The 22,060-nt window shown below is 31.4% G+C and overlaps 1 protein-coding gene across 5 annotated transcripts; it reads right to left on the minus strand.

The window, feature by feature from the left end:
• Positions 1-361: 361 nt before the first annotated feature.
• On the minus strand, positions 362-21,678 carry LOC110998403. 5 transcript variants are annotated; one of them, XM_045630332.1, is made up of 29 exons: positions 21,549-21,678; positions 20,809-20,957; positions 20,261-20,482; positions 19,850-19,957; positions 18,077-18,199; positions 17,161-17,415; positions 16,681-16,866; positions 16,074-16,232; positions 15,364-15,468; positions 14,359-14,939; positions 13,868-13,965; positions 12,468-12,616; positions 11,354-11,476; positions 10,404-10,506; positions 9,427-9,538; positions 9,151-9,255; positions 8,242-8,308; positions 7,900-8,028; positions 7,359-7,446; positions 6,173-6,276; positions 5,632-5,833; positions 5,155-5,389; positions 4,146-4,618; positions 3,776-3,894; positions 3,153-3,259; positions 2,867-2,963; positions 2,411-2,533; positions 2,013-2,184; positions 362-1,735 (listed from the first exon to the last, which is right to left on the minus strand). In XM_045630332.1, exons 2-29 carry the CDS (start codon positions 20,941-20,943, stop codon positions 1,221-1,223), a joined length of 4,995 nt encoding a protein of 1,664 aa, XP_045486288.1. In that variant the 5' UTR covers positions 20,944-20,957; positions 21,549-21,678; the 3' UTR covers positions 362-1,220. The 5 variants fall into 5 exon arrangements, with proteins under 5 accessions (XP_045486288.1, XP_045486287.1, XP_045486285.1 ...); XM_045630331.1 differs by having other exon boundaries at positions 15,364-15,465; positions 20,261-20,494; XM_045630329.1 differs by having other exon boundaries at positions 20,261-20,494.
• Positions 21,679-22,060: the final 382 nt, after the last annotated feature.

Consider the following 22,060-nt stretch of genomic DNA (forward strand, 5'->3'; position numbering starts at 1 on the left):
TACCGATAGAATTTAAAATACAACAGTAATAATCTTTAGATTTTATTTGCCGACTTGTTCAAACTTTCATCCTTTAAAAAACCACTGATCCATAAGATTATCGTCAGACAAATAGCGAACCAAAAGTACCTAATGAGTGTTATATTATTTATTTAGTAATTAATTTTAGTTAAGGTTTTCTAATAACTTTGAAACCCTTGGTCATGAAGTAGCTTAAATAGAAGCCATGTTCTCATTTCTAGCAAAATTTATTGCATTAAATTGACTCATTTCATTTGGAAATAAACATATTTATTTATAAGGCACTCGACTAAAAACGGATATTAGTGGAACTTGTATACATCAGAATTAAAAATCACAGCACACTTAATAATATAATCCAACAAATACTTACTTTGGCCAAAGTGGCATTACTGGGTTTCATATAAAATTTATGAGACAAAATGTAGTTTCTTAGGCAAAGGAATAAAGAAAAACAGACAAATGTCTAAATTTAAATTGTAATATGTTCAGTGTAGCTTTTTACATTTATTATATTGATAGTATCATTTCACTACTTTTAATTAAGAAAGAACTGCTTCTCAAGATTTAATTTTTCAAAATTTAGAATATTCCAATAGGAAAGTGTATCATTAGTATTTATGTAATAACTAATGGAAAATCAGATATTGATACAATTTTCTACCAGAATTCATCACATCATTTTAATACCAAACAGGAACCATAGTAAAATTTTTTGAGATTAAATTAAGATAAAAGATAAAATAATTTGAAAATTAATAAATTTAATTTGAAAAAATAATTGTCATCTAAATAACTGTTTTATTTTAGGCCACTGCAGTAAATCTTAATTGATGTTAACGTAACACAGTTTAATTGTCCATTAAATAATATCATAATTTTTTAAAATTGGTGATGAGTCTATCACCAATTATTTTATTGTAGAATTGAAATACTTAGCACTTAGCACAAATGAAATTTATATTCATTTATCACAAAAGCATGTGATGCCACATCTTTACATAAAATGAGATAATAACTATAGTTCTTTCCCAAATAAAAGGCAATAGGGTCAAAACCCTATAATATAAAAACATAAGTATACATCATCTAATACTAAGTAAATAGTGTTAACTAATATTTACAAAAGTCAAACAATTAGGTTCTATACAAATTATTAAATTAACAATAATTTAATACATTGTTTGGACAATGTGTTTTTAACATTCATTCTTCTTAAACTTCTTAATAGAGTCATGCATTACATCCTCAAGTTTATTTATTCTTCTTGTTTTGTGAAATGAGTTGTCACTATCACTATCACTTTGTCGTACACAGTTCACTGAAACATTTTGATTATGTACACCATGCTTTTTATCAGCCACTGCTTTTTTATTCACTATTAATGTATTTTGAAGGTCTTTCACCAAATCACCAGAGTGAAGTATTAATACTTGGTTGTCATGGTCTCCTTTTTTAATTAAATTCTGTTTAAAAGGCATCACAGATCTATTTTCGGAGTCATTTGAAAGTCTTATAGCTTTTCGTAAATGTACTGTTTCAGTTGAATCTGCAAAATTTCTCTTCACAAGGATATCGCCTGTTGCCATTTGTTTCACAAAAGTAATTGTGGTCCCATCACCGCTTCTAACATCACATTTTTGCTCTTTACTTGAAGTGCTTTTTTCACTGCCCGAACCATCATCTGCATGTTCTTCAGTTTCAATTAACTTTCCTGAAAAAGATTTCATAAATTAAGCATTTTCAAACCAGTTATTAAAAAAGGGATGTTCATAATTTATATATATGAGACAGCTGTTTAGAAGAACAATTTAGTTAGCTACAACACCAAGTAAACATTTGTTATAACAGATGGAGATTCCAATTAAATAGCTAATACAATATACTATCTATAGTGATATAAATATATGATAAGGGAATATTAGGGTAAACAGATGAAAAATTCATTAGCTCTAGATTTGAGTATAAATAATATATTATTATACAATTACCATTCAATGTAGGGAATGTGATATCAGGTAGATTTAAATGCGAATCTGGATTATATGTATTCATTAGGGATTTCAATAAATTCGAGATTTCTTCACGTTTCCTGGTAACAACAATTTCATCAAACCAATTTCCAAGTTGTTTAATTGGCAAACTATAGTCCAGCACCGGGTCCTAAAAATTATATATAAAATAAAATATCTAAAACAATTAAAATCGAATGAATTACAGCCACAATGAAATAAATTGAATTTATGTTCTCTCTAGAAAATTAGTTTAAGGAACATCACTATAATTATTATCTTCAAATGTTTTATCAGTCATAGTATGGCTATCATTATTATTAATTTTATTCATAACAATCCTATTCATATGATGTGATTGGAGTAAAATAATTTACCTTAAAAAATTGTTCAACATATTGTAGCAAATACAGACCGCAGTCTGTGAAATTATTTTGTTGGGGTATTTTTGGGCAACTGCCTTTAATATTGTCTTTGTTGAAGACTTTGTTTTTAGATATCTGAAAAAAGAAAGAATTCATACAAAAAATGAGCAATTGATTATAGTGAGAGTCTTGGAGAATGTCCTAGAGTTTATTAGAAAACCTTTTGAAGATTTACTCTCACGCATTTTAAGTATCAAGTATAAATACCACATGTAAAATCATTCATTAAGTAACCATTTTGTTGAAATAGATTCTAAAATCTTAAGAGCAAATTTTATAAATTGCAAAATAGATTGTAGTGATTTATTTACACTTTTGCTTTTCTTAATGTACAAGGTAATATAATAACTAACTAATAATGTGTTTTTAAACATTATGTTAGTTTACAGAGAGTGAAAAATTACTCACTTTAGTTTGGTATTCACAAGTTAGGTAGTCCCGCAATGTAGCCACAACTCTTGATCGGGAAGCACCAGCAAGTGAATCAAAAATAAGAATACAGGGTCTGTAACATAAAATCAAATAATGTAATAAATATGCAATTATCGCATATATATGAATATTTAAATGCATAACATGACACAAGAGCTAATAAAGCATATGCTATTTATGAATGAAAATGGAATATCATTAAGGAAATTAATTAAATGAAATGGTTGGCACTTCTTTTTAAGAACACTACAACGCTACTCACTGTTTAATGGGTTCATTTTTTCTAACAACAGCTACTTCTGGTTTCTTATCTAATGGTTTTTCTGTTTCATCTTCTTCAGAATCACATTGCATGTCCAAGTCACTTTCCTAATTAAATACATTTTCACTGTTAAAATAAGTTCATTAATCTCAACATGTTTTTAGATAAATAGTATTCAGTGGCGCTACAATCTCTTTAGGTCTTGGCTTCAGATTTCTGAATCTGTTTCATGATAATTTTTTTAAACCTAATATGCATGTAGGTGATCAGCCTCCAGTGCCTGACACACGTCGTCCACTTTTTGGGAGAATAAGACATGTCGGTTTCCTCACAATGTTTTCCTTCACCATTCGAGCAAATGTTAAATGCCGGGGATCGAACCAACGACCTCAGGTGTGAGAGTCGCATGCTAAAGCCAAAGATGGCAAGCTTCACGGCTCCACTCAACACAATTACTGTTTTCAAAAGTTAAAACAACACAACGTAAAATTAAATTCCAAATAATGTTTTATTCTAGAAACATACAATTGATAAACTCAACACATTGTAGACTACTTGTACTTGTAGATGACTTGTTTCCTGTATAAACAGAGATTAAGCCACAAAACTAAACTCTGACCTACCTCAGCCTCAGCTTCGTCCCGTTCACTTAAATTATCAGAATCACAATTTAATGTGAGCTGTTCCTGTTTTGATAATGGGGTAATTGTTGTGTTGCCTATTTGCATTGATGATTTTCGTTCTGAAATGAATAATTTTATCTTAGATAGGAACAACACATGATTCCTATTCAAACCAGCGCACACAATAGGTTAATGGTTGACTAGTACATTTAATTATTCTTGTATTATAGCCGTGGAAGGTGTAATTTTTTTAAATAATTCATAAAAATAATAATGATAATAGTGCTTAGTGTTACCCGAGTGGCTCAATGAATTTTCAATTCATTTATGGTAAAATTACAATGCAGGTACCTTACCAGGATAATCTTACCTTTTCTTTTTGTTGCTTGTGGAATTACAATTCTATTATCAATCGTACTACGACAGCCCTCTAAGCTAGGAAAACATATGATAGCCACAAACCAATGGCAATTTTCATTTATAGGAACTACAATAAAGTCTTTGTCAAAGATATTCACATTCTTTGTCCATGTCTTGACTCTTGCATGCCGTTTCTGAGCAGGTGTTAAACTATTATCCCACTCGAGGGGGTTTGAACTTTTATTCACTTTACTTGGCTTTGTTGTTAATCTCTTATAAAAAAATGTACTAAATATATGAGTCTTTTCTCTCTGACTGATTGTTAAAATATCATGAACTAAGTATTTTAAATAAAAATCAATAATAACATCGTTTAAAAACTGATCTTGTGCTAGACACATATAATCTTCTGTATTAATTGGAATGCCCCCCTTTCCTGGTGGGTAAATTAATATTTGTCTGATTTGTTCAGCTGTATTTAAACTGAAAAGAAAAAATATAATTATTAGACTTATGATATGAAGTGCCCCGCTGGTAAAGTCCCATTAGCTAATTCAAATCAATTAGAGGTCAATCCTCACACTTAAATATAATAATTGGGGATTGACCTTTTCACAGAATATAGTTCAGTAGTTTAGGTATTAATCTGCTGATACAGTCGAGCTAGAGAAGTAATGTCGCCCAATTTAAAAATCAAGACTTGTTATGTACATATATGTCAAAGTAATTGGAAATAATGCCCAAAACTAAGAAAGTGTTCAAAAAAAAGAACAAAAACAACTTATTTAGAACAATTTGAAGTGCTAATGTTATTTAAATGTTTTTTAATTACAAATTTTATAACATTAAAATTTACAGTAACTTAGTTGAATAGTTTGAACAAGACTTCTTGTTGTAAAAACAGCTTGTACAACTACTAAATAGGTATTACAGACAATTTCCTATCAGTTTTAATTACAAATATTAATGTTTGTTATTTGAAATTTTTTCCTATTATTAGTAAAACAACAGAGATATACCTTTTAACTCCTGTATTACTGGAAGCACTGGCAGATCTAGTTGTGACTTTACAATTACTGGTTTCTTTTGGGCAAGTTCGCACAAGGATTTCATTTGCTTCTTTAGTGGTCAACTCAACCAGGACTGACCCATATAATGTTTGAAAAGAAGTTTTTAATTCATCACTTATTACATCTGGCAATAATGTAATCCTCTTATAAGCATCAACTTTAGCAGAAGGATTGTAATATGGACCTGAAAAATAATAATGATTTAAATTGTATACTAATAAAAAATAAGTATTTTTAATTAACAATGTATCAATTTAATTTAATTAAAACATTTAAAATGGACTAATTGACTTCAGATTTAGGTAATGATCGAAAATTTTGAAACTAAGGCATACCAGTTTCCTTTCGTAAGGCATACCATCCTCATATTTTCCATCAGTAATTTTCTTTGTTCATTGAGAAACATAAGTATAAAATAGTACAAACCTAATTCATCAACCATTTCTAACGATTTTCTTATATATCCACCACATTTGCTAGTTGTATACAAGAAAATTACAGGTAAACCCTTTCCAAAATGAACTAATATCCTTACTATATCCTTTATTTGTATTTGAAGAGCCACTTCTTTAGATTCATTTTTTAATGATGGGGCAATAATTTTGATACCTCTTGGTGATATAAAAATCTAAAAAAATTAATAACAAATTTTATACATTTTTTAATTTGCTAGAAATTGTTATACTTCCAGTATTATATAGAACAAGTGATAACAATATATATAAAAATTTTTTATGTCTGGAATTAAATAAAAACAGCACTATATTTGTGTTAAAATAGATGTTATATAGCTTCTCTTGATTAACAGACTTTGTATTCCTGTGATTATTACAGTTTACCAAACTTTATATAAACTTAACATTGACAATATATTTCTCATTTCATATCAGCTGAAGAATATAATAAGCACTAACACCTTAATATTTAAGGTGGTTAATTAACAAGACACTTTTAAAATGAAACTAACCTTTTCTTTGGGCGTATATCTAAATGATCCAATTCTGATAGTTCGACATTTGAAAGATGAAACTATATTGGCCATATTTTGACTTATCTCTTCTCTGCTTTCATCTGAGGTAAAAAAAAAGCTTTATAACAGAATTTGAATACATCAACATCTATTACTAATTTAGATAGAAACTGCAAATATGGTACAGAACAGATACACATTAGATAACGCAACTAGGTATAGATTTTTGTTACACTGAATTTATACAATACTCAACTATATTTTTATGATAATATACATATATTTCATCGAGTTTTTCGGCATGGCTGTCGGTTAAAATTTAAAGAACATAAGCAGAAGTTTTATACCTGTTGATTCACTAGGTTGATTTAGGGACATACTTATTTTCTAAAGTCACTTAATTTCCACAACAAAGGACGTTAAATTTACGTGAAATAAATAATTTACGCACATTCGACGAAAGACCACGCTATAAATTCAGACTGTTTCTCGCTACTAATATCTGTCAAAGTCAAGATTAGTCTCAACTGTCAACAGTCAAATATATTGTCATTTCAACGGGACTGTAACACATTGTCTATGACTCGTAACAGAGTTGCCATAACCCATTTTATATTGTTAGCACTAACAGCGTGACCGAATTGCACGGGAAATGATTATGAAATAAAATAAAAAATTTAAAAAATCCTTTTGTATGAGGATATAACAAATTTTTAAGCTAAAGCATATGTAAAAAATCCCAAATAAAATGAAAAGTAACAATTCACCTAAATTTTTTTATATTTATATATTAGCCGGATATAATATTATGTATATGTTGCTTTAGGTCAGAATATGATAAATGCAATTTCATTTCTAATGCCTTTCTTTACAGGACAAGAAATAAATTACTAAGAAATCTTGATGGCACTATTAAAATATGAAACACTTGATATATTAATAAGTTATACTGAGCAAAAATGTACTCATCATTGTCTGATCTGTGACCAGATATTATTTTGCGTATTATGTATGCATAAGAACATATTTAAATTTCTTAAAAAAACTGTAATACAATTTAGATTTGATGTTAGTAGTATAAAAGTTAAGTGTACATTTCTGTACTACTAGATATTTCATATCAAAATTCCTTTTTGATTGATTTTTCTCAAAGTTATTGAATATATTTACTAAATTTACTTACCAACAAGATCGAAGCCAATACCGCTATCAGGAGTTCCACCTTCTATTTCCAGTAGAGATGGCTCTTTACTATGTAAGTTCTGTTCCATCTATTTTATAATAAAATAAGAACCAATTGTAATAATTTATTAATACTGATATAATTACAGAGATAATGTATGTGATTCTTTTTGATAAATATATATTAATAAGGTATTAAGATGCATACCGGTAGACCATGCAAAATAGAGAATCGTCATGAAACTCGGGATTATATGATGACGTATGATACTGTTTTTATGTTGCCAACACTGTTACGTTATTATAGTTCGACGGTTATCGTAATGATACTTAGTACATAATTTGTTCAGATGCTAGTCCGCATAACCACCACGGGGTTGCTGGCTGTTATACTAGCATCATGAACAAAAAGGGAATGCAAATTTAATCACAAATACACACAATACAAATCACACATTCCAGAGAAAGTTCTAACAAACCATTTTCTACCAATAGACCACAACTACCAAAATATAATAAACTACCAAAAATAGTATTCCTACCTGATTACTCAGCATGGAACTATTGGAATCCTCTTCATCAGAACTCAAAGTTAATATAACTGGTTCAGGGTCGGGTTGCTTTCCTCTGGGTTTTCTGACACGATTGGGTTTACCTTTTTCTTGAACAACCTGGTGAATATTACACTGTCAACTTGTGTGCAGAATATAGTTTCAGTGTTACACACTAATCTATTTAATAGTTTTTTTACTACACTGTTATTATTATTACACATTTTAAGACCATTTGTATCTAGAAAATGCTTAAAGCCATCTATCTACATAGTACATTATAGCGTGATCTATGACCGTATTGGATTTTTTAGTTATGGTAACATTACTTACGGTTTTATTGTTAAGGTTCTTGACGGTTTGCTTTAGCAGATTAATCTTTATGCCATCCCCACAAGGTCTGAAAAAATAATTTCCTATAGTCGAGAGAAATAAAAACATAAGATTTTAGTACTAGCACAGAATATATATATATATTTTTTAAACTGAAAGCTTAAGTGTAATATAGAATATACATATTGTAGAGAAAATAGATGCAGTCAAAATCTGACATTCGTATAATGAGTCTTCTAAAGCCCGAATCCAATGATTGATCCACAATTCACTTGAATCAACGTCACGGTCTGATCTCAGATTGAAAACAATCTGAGATCAGACAGTGACAGTCGATCGATCTCCTATCAGCATCCCAATAACCAAACCCCATAAACCTAAACTAACCAACCTGTTCGCTCTATACACTCATATTTGATCATCAATATAAACCAAATAAAGTAAATAAAACTGAACAAATAATTTAAAAAACTGGTGTAAGTCAAAATCTTAAGATAGGATATTGGTGCAGTTGAACTGACATTGTCATACAAAGGTCTATCGACATACACCGATCGGACCTACCATGGATAGCTTGTATCGACAAATGACTATTACAATCCGTTGATTGGTTATTGGCGCACTTTTATCAATATTTGGAACAGGATGTCAATCAAATATGGATTGAGATAGGTTATTGGGTTTGGACGTAGAGTATTGTGATTCAGTTGGTCTTTGAGACTGATAGGTCATAAACACCCGCTCGAATGGTAAAAGATGATCGTGAGAAATCCGATATGCCTTGGACCAGACCTTGATCACCTTGGTTATTAAGGATAAATAATGATCACAGATACAGAAATCTGCGGGTAGCCCCATATTATTTTTGTATGAATACTGGACTATAAACTATTAATTAAAAAAAATTACATTTGCTTTTCCAAAGTAGATTTCTCCCCTTCCTTCTTCTTCTGTTCCACAATTTTGTTTGGTATTGACACACTTTTGGGTTCTTCAGTGAAAACTCGCTTACATCTGAAAATATAAAAAAATGCAACTGACGTTAAAAATTTTAAAGTAGTTTTAAATTTATATCAAAATCAGAATCGCTAATAAAGATACATTCTAAACTTGCAGCCCATATTGGATATGGGGCAATTTGCTTGACGTGGGACATGGGGCTACACACAAGGGCATAAAACCAACCTTTGACAGCGATTGAAGTCGAAGCCAGAGTATCCACAAGATTTACAAACAGCCAATTTCCCATCAACAAATCTTGGTGGTGGAGATTTTGGAGATTCGGGACTGCTACTTGCTGCGAGTGAAAAAAAAAAACATTATTGTCTTTTATTATATTGAATAATCAAATATATATTAAATGCTTATAAGTTTACAATAATACATAACTTCAATCCGTTAAATAGTGTTTTTCTTTGAAAAAAATAACATTTTATATTACAAATTTTATTGCTGGACTAACGATCTTACATTGCTTAAGATAAAATTCACAGTTCTTGCACACAAAATTCACATTGTACACACAGAAGAGGTATCACCTACTCCAAACAAAATTATATTTAAAGTTGGTTGCGTCAAAGGACAATTTACAATAATTAAAAAAAAATCAGAGGCGCTACAACCTTTTCAGGTCTAGGTCACAGAATTCTGTCAATCAACTAGGCAAGAAGGTGGCCTGTCACACTCTGTTGTTGTTTTCCTAAATGTGCACACAGAAAAAAGTCAATTGGTGCACCGATGGGATTGAACCTACAACCTCAGAGATGAGAATCGCACTCTGGAGCCACTAGGCCAATACTTCTTATTAAAATAATAATTAATTTAGTTTGATAATATATAATCTAAAAACAAATTCGTGTTAGTTTTCCTATATACACTTAGTCTACATTAGTTATTACTTCCATTACTTCGTGTTCTATTACTCCTTTTGAGGAAAAGCTTTTTTGCCTGGCAATATTAAATAAATAAATATATATCACTCTGGTATAATGCAAAGGCTGAAACAAATTTGGTCCGGCCTGAGGTCAATTGTTACCCACCACTTTTAAAACAACAAATTACAAAATTTTTATATTAATAAAAAAACTGAACCTGATCAATATTAGTATAAATATAAATATATCCAGCTATTCTGGTGAATTGTAAAATATAAAAAAACATACTGCTCTCCGGACAAGGTGGCTTTTCTGGTGTAGACATTTCACTACTTTGAGATTGCGGACCGACACTGGGGGAACTTCTACTGGCTATATCACCGACTAACATCTGAAAGAACAAGCATTTAATGTAACTGTATTACAAGTTATTATTATTTATTTATGTAACATAACACATAGAAAAAAATAGACGCATTAAAATTTCGTAAAGGAAAGAAAGGAAGAAAAGATATGGCAATAAACTGCTTTTTTTAATAGGCTTTTTATTTAAATATATTTTGATATGTTCGTAAATCAAACTATAGACAAAATCCTAATACAGAAACAGAGCAAGAATTTATTTTTCATCTGAGTGTTTGTAGTTACCTAGAAATAACACCTAAATAAATAAACAAATTTACAGACGTAATGTTTACTTCTTAGAGGTAATATAGTTGTTAACATATAAATTAATAAAACTTATTTAATAATTAAAAATAGACGGTAGAGAGATAATGCATTGGCTGCTGAAATAAATTTAAATCTCTAAACAAGCAAAGACAATTTCAACTGTTTCTAACCGTAATCCCAAATAACATACATTAATCTAAAATACACAGGACAACACGAAAAAAAAGGTAATTGTACCTTCATAATATTTATATACATAATCTCATACGTCATAATAAGAATTCTCAATATTCTAATTATGATATGAAATACAGCCATGTATTGGGATATTTTACTTACATCAATCTTTAAGAAAATTAAATTAAAGCATTATTCTCCAAACAAATCAATGCTTTAAAACAATTTTTTAAATTATTAAAGTACAAAGAGGTTTCAATTCAATTTGAGTACACATTATCTGTGGTAAGCATAGTAGTAGTATATAAAAACTACACTCATGTTTAATACCCTCTATTATATAAGAATTGCATAAACTACTATTTTAGCGTAATTAGTAGTCAACTTACTGGATGATTCTCTAGCATTTCTTCTATCCTCGTTGTAGATCCAACTGACACAAAATAGTCAATTTCGCTGGACGTATTCTGCATACACTGTATATGGGTGTCTTCTGTAAATGGAACATTCACCTGGAACAAAATCTGTTATAAACGATACAAATAATGAATTGCATTTCCTTGCAAACCATTTAAAAAAAAGTCCAAAAATCTGAAAAGATTTTCTACGTCGAGCTGGGATAGTTGATATATTTTTTTTTCATAGAACAGGGGGCAAACGGGCAGGAGGCCCACAAAGTGGTGGGACGCGGCAAAAAATGCCTTGAAAAACGCGCAGTTGTGGAAAGGTGGACGTCGATGATGAAACTCAGTCGCAGGTATTAATCCGAACAACTCTGAACACTCTCCATGGTAAATTCGGTAAATGATAGGTTGTTTAACCCAAATGAATAACTATATTTAACAATAATTAATCTAAATAAATAAATACAAACTACCAGTTCCAAAGTAATGACGATAGAAGTGAAAAGAAATTGTCTGACAGTTTTGCCTGCCTTCCAAATACTGAAAGACGTTATCAACTCTGATGTATTAATCACCAAATAAGTATTGAAACTTCAAGTAGTCTTACAAGAAGCTTCATATCAAGCATAATTAGCCATTTTTATTTCATATAATGGAGGGATTATTATGAAGTAAAGATATATTATGCAGTATCAAATCTCCCATTTATAAAACATAACCTAGTATTGGGGTGCCTAGATTAGTGTTTAAGGGCGATTAGAATCATCAGAATAAATTTAGTTTAAAGTTTATTTATTATATTAGAATTTTATTTATGTATGAAAGTTCACCACATCATATATAATGTATTTTAGTATATATATATATATATATATATATATAGGTATCAGTTAGGCACTTAACAATAATTTCGGCAAAATTTACGACAGTATTAAACGTTGTTTGTGATACCGCCGCCCATGGGCACACACATCGGCAAAAGTTCGCAAGAATTATGCCTTTAATAGCATATTAATTATGTAATGCAAATTAATATAAAAATTGGAAACATTTATTATTACACTTTTTTAATTTACAAAGCCTTTAAACGTAAAATCACCTGTTCCAACACTTCCTGTAGTGTACAACTCTCCTTGGGCAGTGTGAAGGTGATGAGTCTTTGTTCCCCATTTTGTAGGAAAATCAACATTTTCGCCGATTGGGGCTCTGCTGTTTGCTCTGAAGGTCCGCTTACAACTTCGTTGTTTTCTGTGAAAATACATCATTACTATATTTAATATTCGTATATGAAACGACATGAAACGCTGTTTTGAAGAGAAACTTCTTTAGGCGCATGAGGGTAAAGGCTTCGTTTTTGACGAAGAAAAGGGAGAGAGCGATTGAGAGGGAGTAAGAAAGGGCGTACGTAGCATGGAGCGAGAGTAGGAGCAAGCAAGTGAGATAGATCGAGAGAGAGTGAGATAGAGCGAACGTCGCATAATGCACAGTGCATTGTGCTAAAGGTGAGAGGGAGAGATAGTGTGCGTCCACACTCGAGCCTAGCGCGGTTGCGACGACGGGCGCGGAGTATCAAACATATGAAACGCGCTTTTGTGTCCATATTGTAGTGACTAAGGCATAGCGCGACCTGACCGAGCGAAAATGCGCGCGTAATTTTCAATTGCTTCTTCAAGAGCTACCCAAAGCGCGGATGGCGGGGGTAACAAACTACAGTAGAACTCCAATTATCCGAATTAATGGTACTCATTCGGATAATCAAATATTCGGATAATCGGATTTTTAAAAAAAAATCGCCATTGGAGAGAATAAAAGCTACGTTTTGATATTGCACTATTTTTTTATTGAATTAAATGATAGAAACATGAAATTTTCACATGTTTTAAATATACATAAAATGTACTTATGTACATGTTTAGAAATAAAAATCATTGTTTTTTAAACATCTCCGTCAATGTAAGCTGTTTTGCGGTCTTTTTTGTCATTCGGATAATCGGCGATTCGGATAGTCGGAGTTCGGATAATTGGAGTTCTACTGTATGTAGTTTTGTCTTGTCACTCTGCGTATTAACGTCTGTGTATGTTTGTTTTTTAGTATCTTCTTTTGCGATTTTACTTAGCACGTAGTCAAATGTTGACATGGGCATTCAAGGGTACACAAAGAATTTTGTATGGTATAATTTTAATTCTTCATGTAAGTTAAAAAAATCACCAGTTATTCCTCTGTTTTACTTATTTCGTACACACCATTTCTATTGTTCAACATCTCCCATCTCAGGATCGAACTGTGCGGTAAAAATAGCAAATCCTCGTCCATAGTTTGCACCTGAATTACTTTGAATTACTCTTACATCCGCGCATTCAGTGTGGACGCACACTTAGCGAGAAAGATTAAGTGAGAAAGGGATATTCAGAAAAATACACACTGTTGATGTTTTCTTTTAGTAGAATATATTACTTTTAAAAATGTTTCAATATTATCGAAATGCCTAAATAGATTACCTGATATGGGCGTCGGTGGCTGAGTCTGCATCGGATGCACTCTTTGCACTGGCCTCTGTTGCTCTTTACTTTTAACTAGCGTTTGTCTTGCCGTTTCCCTGAATGGTATTATAGAACTAATTACACAAATGTTCATACTATAATTATATTTATGCTTTCTTTTTATTATAGTTCGATAGTAAAATAAAATTATAATATATAAGCAACTTATTATACTTTTATTTTTATAAAATATAAATATAATATACACAACCTCATTTACACACGATATAGGTAATACATATTTAATATTAAATGTATTTAATGATTTTTTTCCCTTTTGTAAATGTTTGAACCTTTTTGTAAATATTATGTATTTCATCTTTGGCTATATCTTTAGTTAAATTGTTTTTTTGTTATATATAATTTATGTTAGATCTCTTTCTATAGATTATATACAAATATGACTGACAAAAATAAAAGTTTACATTTTACAATAAAAAAAAAATTACCTCGGCTGTTGTTGTTGCAACTGTTGTTGATGTAGATGTTGCTGTGACAACACCCGCGACGATTGCAACCGCCTATACTCCGCGATTGTAATCCTATGACCACTCGACAGGGTAACCAACTGCCTCTCTTCAGGATCGGAGGTGTCTTGTTCCATCATCACCTGATGTTGATGCACATGTTGCACGTGTGGACTTTCATAGATTCGCAAAACGTTGTCCTGTTGAAAGCTGTGTTGGGGATAGTTTATCTGATGGCTGTTCACCGGTTGGGACACGCTAGTAGATTGTCTCATAGGTGAAGTTTGAAACTGCGTGTTCACATTGTCGTTGGTAATATTCTTTTGTACTATCGCCGCGGTAATACTTTCTTCGAGATCGTCCATTTCATTCGCATTGTTGGGCGTAACTACAACTTTCTTTATTTGTTGTAATTGTTGTGTTTGAGGAACATTTGTTAGAGATCCATTGTTTTGATGCGATTGCAGCGGCGATTGGTTCAAACACTGTGTGACTATTGTCCCTTGTGGAGTTATTATACGGGCCTGCTGACCATGATTTTGGTTGATAATTATCTGTTGTTGCTGTAATACAAGAACGCAGCTGTATATACACGAAAAAAACATGTCATTAATTAATTAATAGAAATTATTGTGTATGTGGCGCTGGTATCAGCTGCTATTGTAATTATAATTTAAAAACCTCAATACATAGATTGACAAATTAAATAAACAACCAAATAATAATCTATCTGTATCCTGTTAATTATTAATCATTCCTATTCATGGTTTTTAGTTACACTTTGATATTATTAATTTATAAATACATTGGTAGCTGACACTATCACCATTGCTTCAACATGAATAATAAAGACTATCTATTTACTACATATGTACTCTCAAATAGTTTCCGAATTATAGATTCCGAATATTTTGGCTTAAATTATTTTATCGGGCAGTCATCGCAGCCCATGGACACCCATTTTTTAAATAAAAGATTGACACGAACCTGTTGTGATAGTTTGAGTTGATTTAATTGTTGTTGTTGAACTTGTTGTCCGAGAAGATGTTGCGCTAATTGATGTTGTTGCTGCTGCTGTTGTTGTTGCTGCTGCTAAAGTATTATTGGCTATATATTACGAAAGATTTTTTTTCTATTAAAAATAGAAAAAAATTAAGCGCTCAAGCGCTTAATTTTAAGTTTCAAAACTAAGAAACTTTAGTTTTGGTTTTATTCAGAATGCATAAATTCTGAAACGACAAACTCTCAACTTCCGTTAAACAATTTTTGACAGCCTTCAGAGACACGATTTTAATATAAAATATACTCAGTATGATTTTTTTTTCACTAGAATACCGATTACTATCATTTTTTGACATGTTACAATACTTTTTATTATTTTTCAATTTCACACTACAATTTGAGTATCATGAATGTGTCCATTTCATTAAGTACGGTGCTCTACCCTAAAATTGTTTTTCACGACGACTGATAATTACGTTAAACATAAAAAATACAGCCCTCAAATGGGTCAAATAAAAATGTCTCTTTTTCGGCGGAGAACATTTTTACTTGCAACAATCATAAAATGTCAGAATTCTACGGAATGAATAATCAGTTTTATAATACCGTTGTGACCAGAACCTTATCTATGCATATATTAAATCTATGTTCAAGACCATTGCAAAATATTGGAAATGATGGTGTAAATAACGCACCTGCAGCAAAGGAGTGCGTGGTCTGGGAGGTCTGTGCTGTGTGTGCCCCGCGTGGGTATTTAGGACCCGGGGTGAGGCCGGTCTCGGAGTTCTAACCCGCGCAGGGACAGTGCTCATTGTTGCCCGCACTGCGGCTCCCACTGGATTGGCGCTCGAGCTCTGAATAAAAATCATGTTATAGTAGTTCTTTACTTATTTTGTTTTTTTCTATTTAGTTTTTTTTTACTGTCTGCTTGTATTTATTATTTGTTGCAATATTTATGATATTTTAAGCCTACATATTGATTCAAATAAATAAATAAAAAAATCAGTGTCGCTACAACCTTTTTAGGTCTGAGCCTCAGATTTCTGTATGTGTTTTATGATTTGTAAATCTAATAGGCAAGTAGGTGATCAGTCTCCTATGCCTGATACACGCCATCTACTATTTGGGTCTAATGCAAGCCGGATTCCTCACGATGTTTTCCTTCACCGTTCGGGCGAATAGAATGACACTCCGGTGGTGCACAGCCGGGGATCAAACTACGACCTCAGGGATGAGAAGCCCACACTGAAGCCACTACCTGACTCTGCTAACACATGTACCTCGATTTGCAGTTAGACTTACCTGCTGTAATATTTGTGGATTTAAAAGGCGGGCAGGCACTTGCAAGGGCGAGGCGGGGCTAATGGCATTTCTGACTACCGGTCTACGAGGCCGCATTGTCCTTACTGGTGTCCGAACTAATGTGACACCGTTGTTATTTAATGATTGGTTTAACAGCCGCTGTGGTGGAGGACGAGTGGGTGTACCCTAAAATAAATTTATTGAATATTTAAAAACCACGGAGATTGGATAAAGTTCACATCACGTTCCAGCTGTAAACACTAGTACTAAGCGTTACAAGTTTATTTTTATTAGCTTCCTTCTGCTTTCTAGCTAGATTGAGCTTTATGTTTACTATCAAAACTTCAAGTATTCATCTATAAATAATTTCATAGAAGTGTATTACAACAAAAAATAATAAACAAATCATATACTGTCCAAACTTGTCTGAAATAATCACAGATTAATCACTATAAAATCTAAAGAAGAATAACAACTTACAGCTTGGTTTATGTATGCAGTTTGCATAACTTGTTGCTGGTGTTGGATTTGTTGAGATTGCAAGTGTTGCTGATGTGTTTGATGTTGCTGCTGCTGCTGTTGTTGTTGCAACTGATGCTGTAACTGTTGCTGTTGTTGCAACTGTTGTTGTTGTTGCTGTTGCAGCTGCTGGAACTGTATCTGGTGGTGTTGAAGTTGTTGCAGAAGTTGAGGTGATGCACGAGACATCTGTGGTTGGGGTTGTTGTTGGGATTGCTATGAGAAAAACAAACATTATAAAAATACCCTAATGACAACAATGCAAGTAATTTATGGTTAGACAACAATTTTTGTTATTTATAATGCAATAGCAGAACCAGATAGAAATTTTTTTTTTTTTAAATTTTGCATAAATTATTTAAATTTAGAAGATGTCCAGCAAGTATGTATCTTAAATCATTTCTGAAATTTTGTTTTTCGTACAATATTCATTATTTTAAAGAACATTGTTTTCTGCAGAAAAGAACTAGTCTTGATAGTTTAATAAATAGTATTGGTATCAGTTATTAAATACATAAATCCAAATTTGTTACTTGTCAGCAATATGTTTCACACAATGGAGTAAAGCTCTATTGTCAATGAAGTGGTATGTTACAAGGTAAAATTTTCAGATTTCAGTGCACCACTGTGACAAGTAGGTGATCAGTCAATTATTAGCATATAACATTTAACAGGATAATTAAATTGTATACATTTTTGTAACCAATTCACCTAGATATGAATTTTACTACTTTGTATTGAAGAAATAACGTGAATATGTTTTAATTAAAGCAACATAATTTTCAAATAAGTGCACATTGGTTAACACAAGCTAACCGTTACTGTTTATTCCTTGTTCCTTGAAAAGAGATGAAGTTTAATATGAGCGAACACTTACACTCTGAGGGGCATGTTGCGGCGGAGGGGGCGGAGGTGGGGGCGGGGGCGGGGGCTGCGGTGGAGGCTGCTGACTCGGGTGCAGCACCGAAGGAGACGACAGCACATGCACCGGATTCACCAACTATACACAATTATATTTTGTGGATACCTTATAACGAACAGTATGTAAAATCAAACCGACAATATAACTATATTACAGATTAAAGACTAAATTACTCTTGCTTGAATGCGTAAAGTTAGAATAGATTTAGTAATTTAAAATATATAAAACCTCTTAGCGAAACCGACTTATCGGTATATACGAATACTTTTTTTTATATAAAGGGGCAAATGGGCAGAAGGTTAACCAAAAGGCTCGCAGTGCATTGCCAGTTTTTGACGAATTGGTACGCTTTCTTCTTGAAGGACCCTAAGTCGAATTGGTTCGGAATTACTTTAGGCTGATAGTACGCGGCAAAAACTTCCTTAAATGACGTTCAGATGTAATACGAGAAAATGTGTCTGACACATACATATACGGTAATACGGGAAAACGTATTATATGAGCTTAGTGTGCTTATATTATTTAGCACAAACATTACTAGTTTTATCAAATATTGTTTACGTACCAGTGTAGTTAATTTTTACGTACTGTTTGTAAGAGCGCCGTATGGCACGTATAAAAGCTAACAAAATATCTAATATTATTTACACTAGTTTGGATAATTTAATTTTCTATTGCATCTATCATGGGTGCATAAGTGAGCCTATATATTAAAACTCCAAACAAATTATTTTGTATGTGGTAAAACCTTGGAGTTTGGTCATATATAATTCCCAATATCTTGTTTCACTATTAATGTCCTTAAACAACACATAATTACACTTTTATGAATTCTAAATGTTATACTAGTTATTGTAATCCAATGTATCAACATATTTTTCATTATCTTATAAAATTAGGACAATACCATTCATTTTATAAATATTTAATATAGAATGATGACTGCAGTTAATATAATCCATACTCAATTACCCTAAAATTTATAAGATAATGAAAAATATAGTAAAAAAATAATTAATAACTAGTAGTACTTAGTAATAACTAATATTATATTATAGAGGTAAAATGTCAGTAAAACAGACAAAACTAATCTCCAATACTAATATGACAGTAAAATGACCCAGAAGTATTGGATAAGTTTTCATTATTATGCAAAAGGAAGCTAACGGGCATTAGGCTCATCTGATGTTAGGTGATCTGCCGCCCATAAACACTCAGATTGCCAGTCAGAAATACTTCAGTGGGCAGATAGTTCCACATAGTGGTTTCAAGTCATGTTCATACTTACTTATTTTGTTTCATGCATTACAACAAAAATATATACAGACATATTCCTTGTAAACATAAAAAAGTATAATTATCTATGGTAGATAATGAAAGTAACTTATAAGTTTATTAAATACTATAATAATCAAACAATCTTAAAAACTATACATGTTAAAATATGTAATAGCACTTATGAAAATAGGAAAATTATCCACATATACCAAAATGAAGCTTTAATTTAAGAACAGAAAGACAAAACAATATCATTTCAATTGATTAAGTCATATTTTAATAATATTTACAAATTTATCTTTATGTGCTACAATCAATAAAGCAAATGAATAAAAATTGTACGAAATAGAGGAGTTATACATGCAAAAGCAAGATTGAGTTGCGTGTATATCTAAGTGATTTGCTAAACACTTATATTATGCTATGTATAAGTTTGATTAACAAACATACATGTTGGGAACGCGGTGTAGACTGTTGCATCAATGATGCATCAACAATTTGGGGGGCATGTTGCAACACAACTTGTGTATCCACAGGTAAATCAGATGTGTAGTACACCTATAAATAAATTGCATGGACATACATATACCTTTTACACCTATTTAATGTGCAACATAAATGTATAATAAGTACCTAAATTATATAATAGCAATAGAATATCCAATAATATAATTCAATTATTCATAAACAAATTTAATGATCTAAACCTATGGGATGCATCAAGCAGTTATTTTCACAACATGGGCACTACTAAAGGCTTATATTTGCTTTTACATTAATGTTTAGTCACTACACAAATATTATAAAAGTGCCCCATAAGTGGTTGATGCATTAAATATTAGTGGAAATACGATAACTTACCTGGTGTCTAAGTAGTGTTTGTTGCTGATGACCCTGAGACTGTTGTTGTTGAAATTCAGGCCTGTTGGGCGGAGGAGGCGGTGGCGGTGGTGGTGGCTGGTCATGACGAATTATATATTGTTGTTGATACGGTAATCCCTCACTGACAACTAATTGTGGCTGTACTTGCACACCTTCACTAACTATAATTTCATTTCCCTGATCTGCTTGTTGTACTACAACCTTTAGACATAACTATTATGTTAATAAAGCAAAGGTATTAAATATCCAAATTGAAAATTAGAATCTTATTTACTATTTATGTGAATAAATATCATACTAAAATCAGATAAAAAATTATTTGGTTTATAATATATTTCATACTTTTATGTATAGGTACTTCATGTAAACAATAAACATAGATAAGCTAAAGATTATCACATGTCTCATTTTTCTTCACATTGAACAGCCATCATATTATATCATGTATGTGTAAACAAAAATGTAAATGTAAAATAAAAACAATTTTTTTTACCATAAAAATATTGTCCAAATAAGACATTACTCACTTGTTGGCCATACTGCTGGTCGTCCTGATTTACTACAATTCTGCCATCTAAACATATATTTGGACAGTATCTTTGCAAATCCTCTAGGGTTAATTGATGTCCTTGCCCAACAGCTATTTGATAGTATTGAGCCATGGCAGTTAATTAACCTGAAATACACCTAAAAATCTAAATGGTAAATTTCAGTCACGATTATCGAGAATTTCGACATTTTTAATCAACACTTTTGAGTTCATAATCACTTAGAAAACATACGAGAACCACGGGCGCTGTTATTACAGAATATTTATTAATACAGTTCACTGTTTACGAAATCAATGAGTGATGAGAGTAACTGCTAAATGAAACATTTAATAAATGGACACAATGGTATAGATTACTATTGTAATAAATAAAGATTAAAGTTTTAACATCGGTGTAGAAATTGTTTCTTTGACAGATACCACAAACGGTACACCCAGCCCTGATTCTACGTACAACAACAGTATATTGACTCCGTGGATCAGCTCACAAATAACTATGATGACGAAGTAAATAGCACATTATCATCACTCTTAAAGTTTGTAACATAATTCTACAACAGTTTTTGAACACACTAGTACTACTACTTCTAAAAACAATTTCAAAAATTACACTGACTATGAAAATGAATGGCTTCGATTCTTTCGGGACAACCTAAATAGTACTTTTCTAGGTCACTTTTGAGCACTGAGTGAAAATTAAAAGTTTAATCTTCTTACCATAATTTACTAAGGACATTTTAAATGCCGTTACTTTACGTTTTAATTTATTTTATAGCATTAAAATGTAAAATAAAATTATCTCAACGCCAAACCTAGAACAAATTTACATTATGGCGTGTGTGTCACTTTGCACTGGATGTTTTTTACAGGTTTGTTGCTAGATATAAAATCTCTTTTGTCTATGAACGTCTCAGCTGCTTGGAACCTGTCACAGCATACATGCAATAATTTATAAATTATTTACTCTTTATTTATGTATATTCCCGTTGAAACGCCATAAATTCTCTCATCCATACTAGGAAATCACGTTTAAATTTTTCTCTGTAATATAATTAATAATTAGAATTTTTAACGTAATTATTATAAAATTAATTTATTATATTTGTATCAGAATTATGACATAAAACTGTAATTTGAGTTCCATTGTAAATTTTTTTACATACTTTATAGTCTGTAGGAGTTTTAGCTATTCTTTTAATATTTTTTTGGTATAGTCTTTAGTAAATTGG

The sequence above is a fragment of the Pieris rapae genome, chromosome 12 (genome assembly GCF_905147795.1).
Source record: "Pieris rapae chromosome 12, ilPieRapa1.1, whole genome shotgun sequence".
Taxonomy (NCBI): Eukaryota; Metazoa; Arthropoda; class Insecta; order Lepidoptera; family Pieridae; genus Pieris; species Pieris rapae.

Excerpts from the sequence above, each read along its gene's own strand:
- LOC110998403 (XM_045630329.1), bottom strand. The coding sequence starts at position 20,943 with ATGGCTCAATACTATCAAATAGCTGTTGGGCAAGGACATCAATTAACC. Across the intron at positions 19,958-20,260 it reads AAACACTACTTAGACACCAG|GTGTACTACACATCTGATTT; the intron begins GTAAGTTATCGT and ends ATTTATTTATAG. Across the intron at positions 7,447-7,899 it reads GTTCCATGCTGAGTAATCAG|ATGGAACAGAACTTACATAG; the intron begins GTAGGAATACTA and ends ATTATAAAATAG.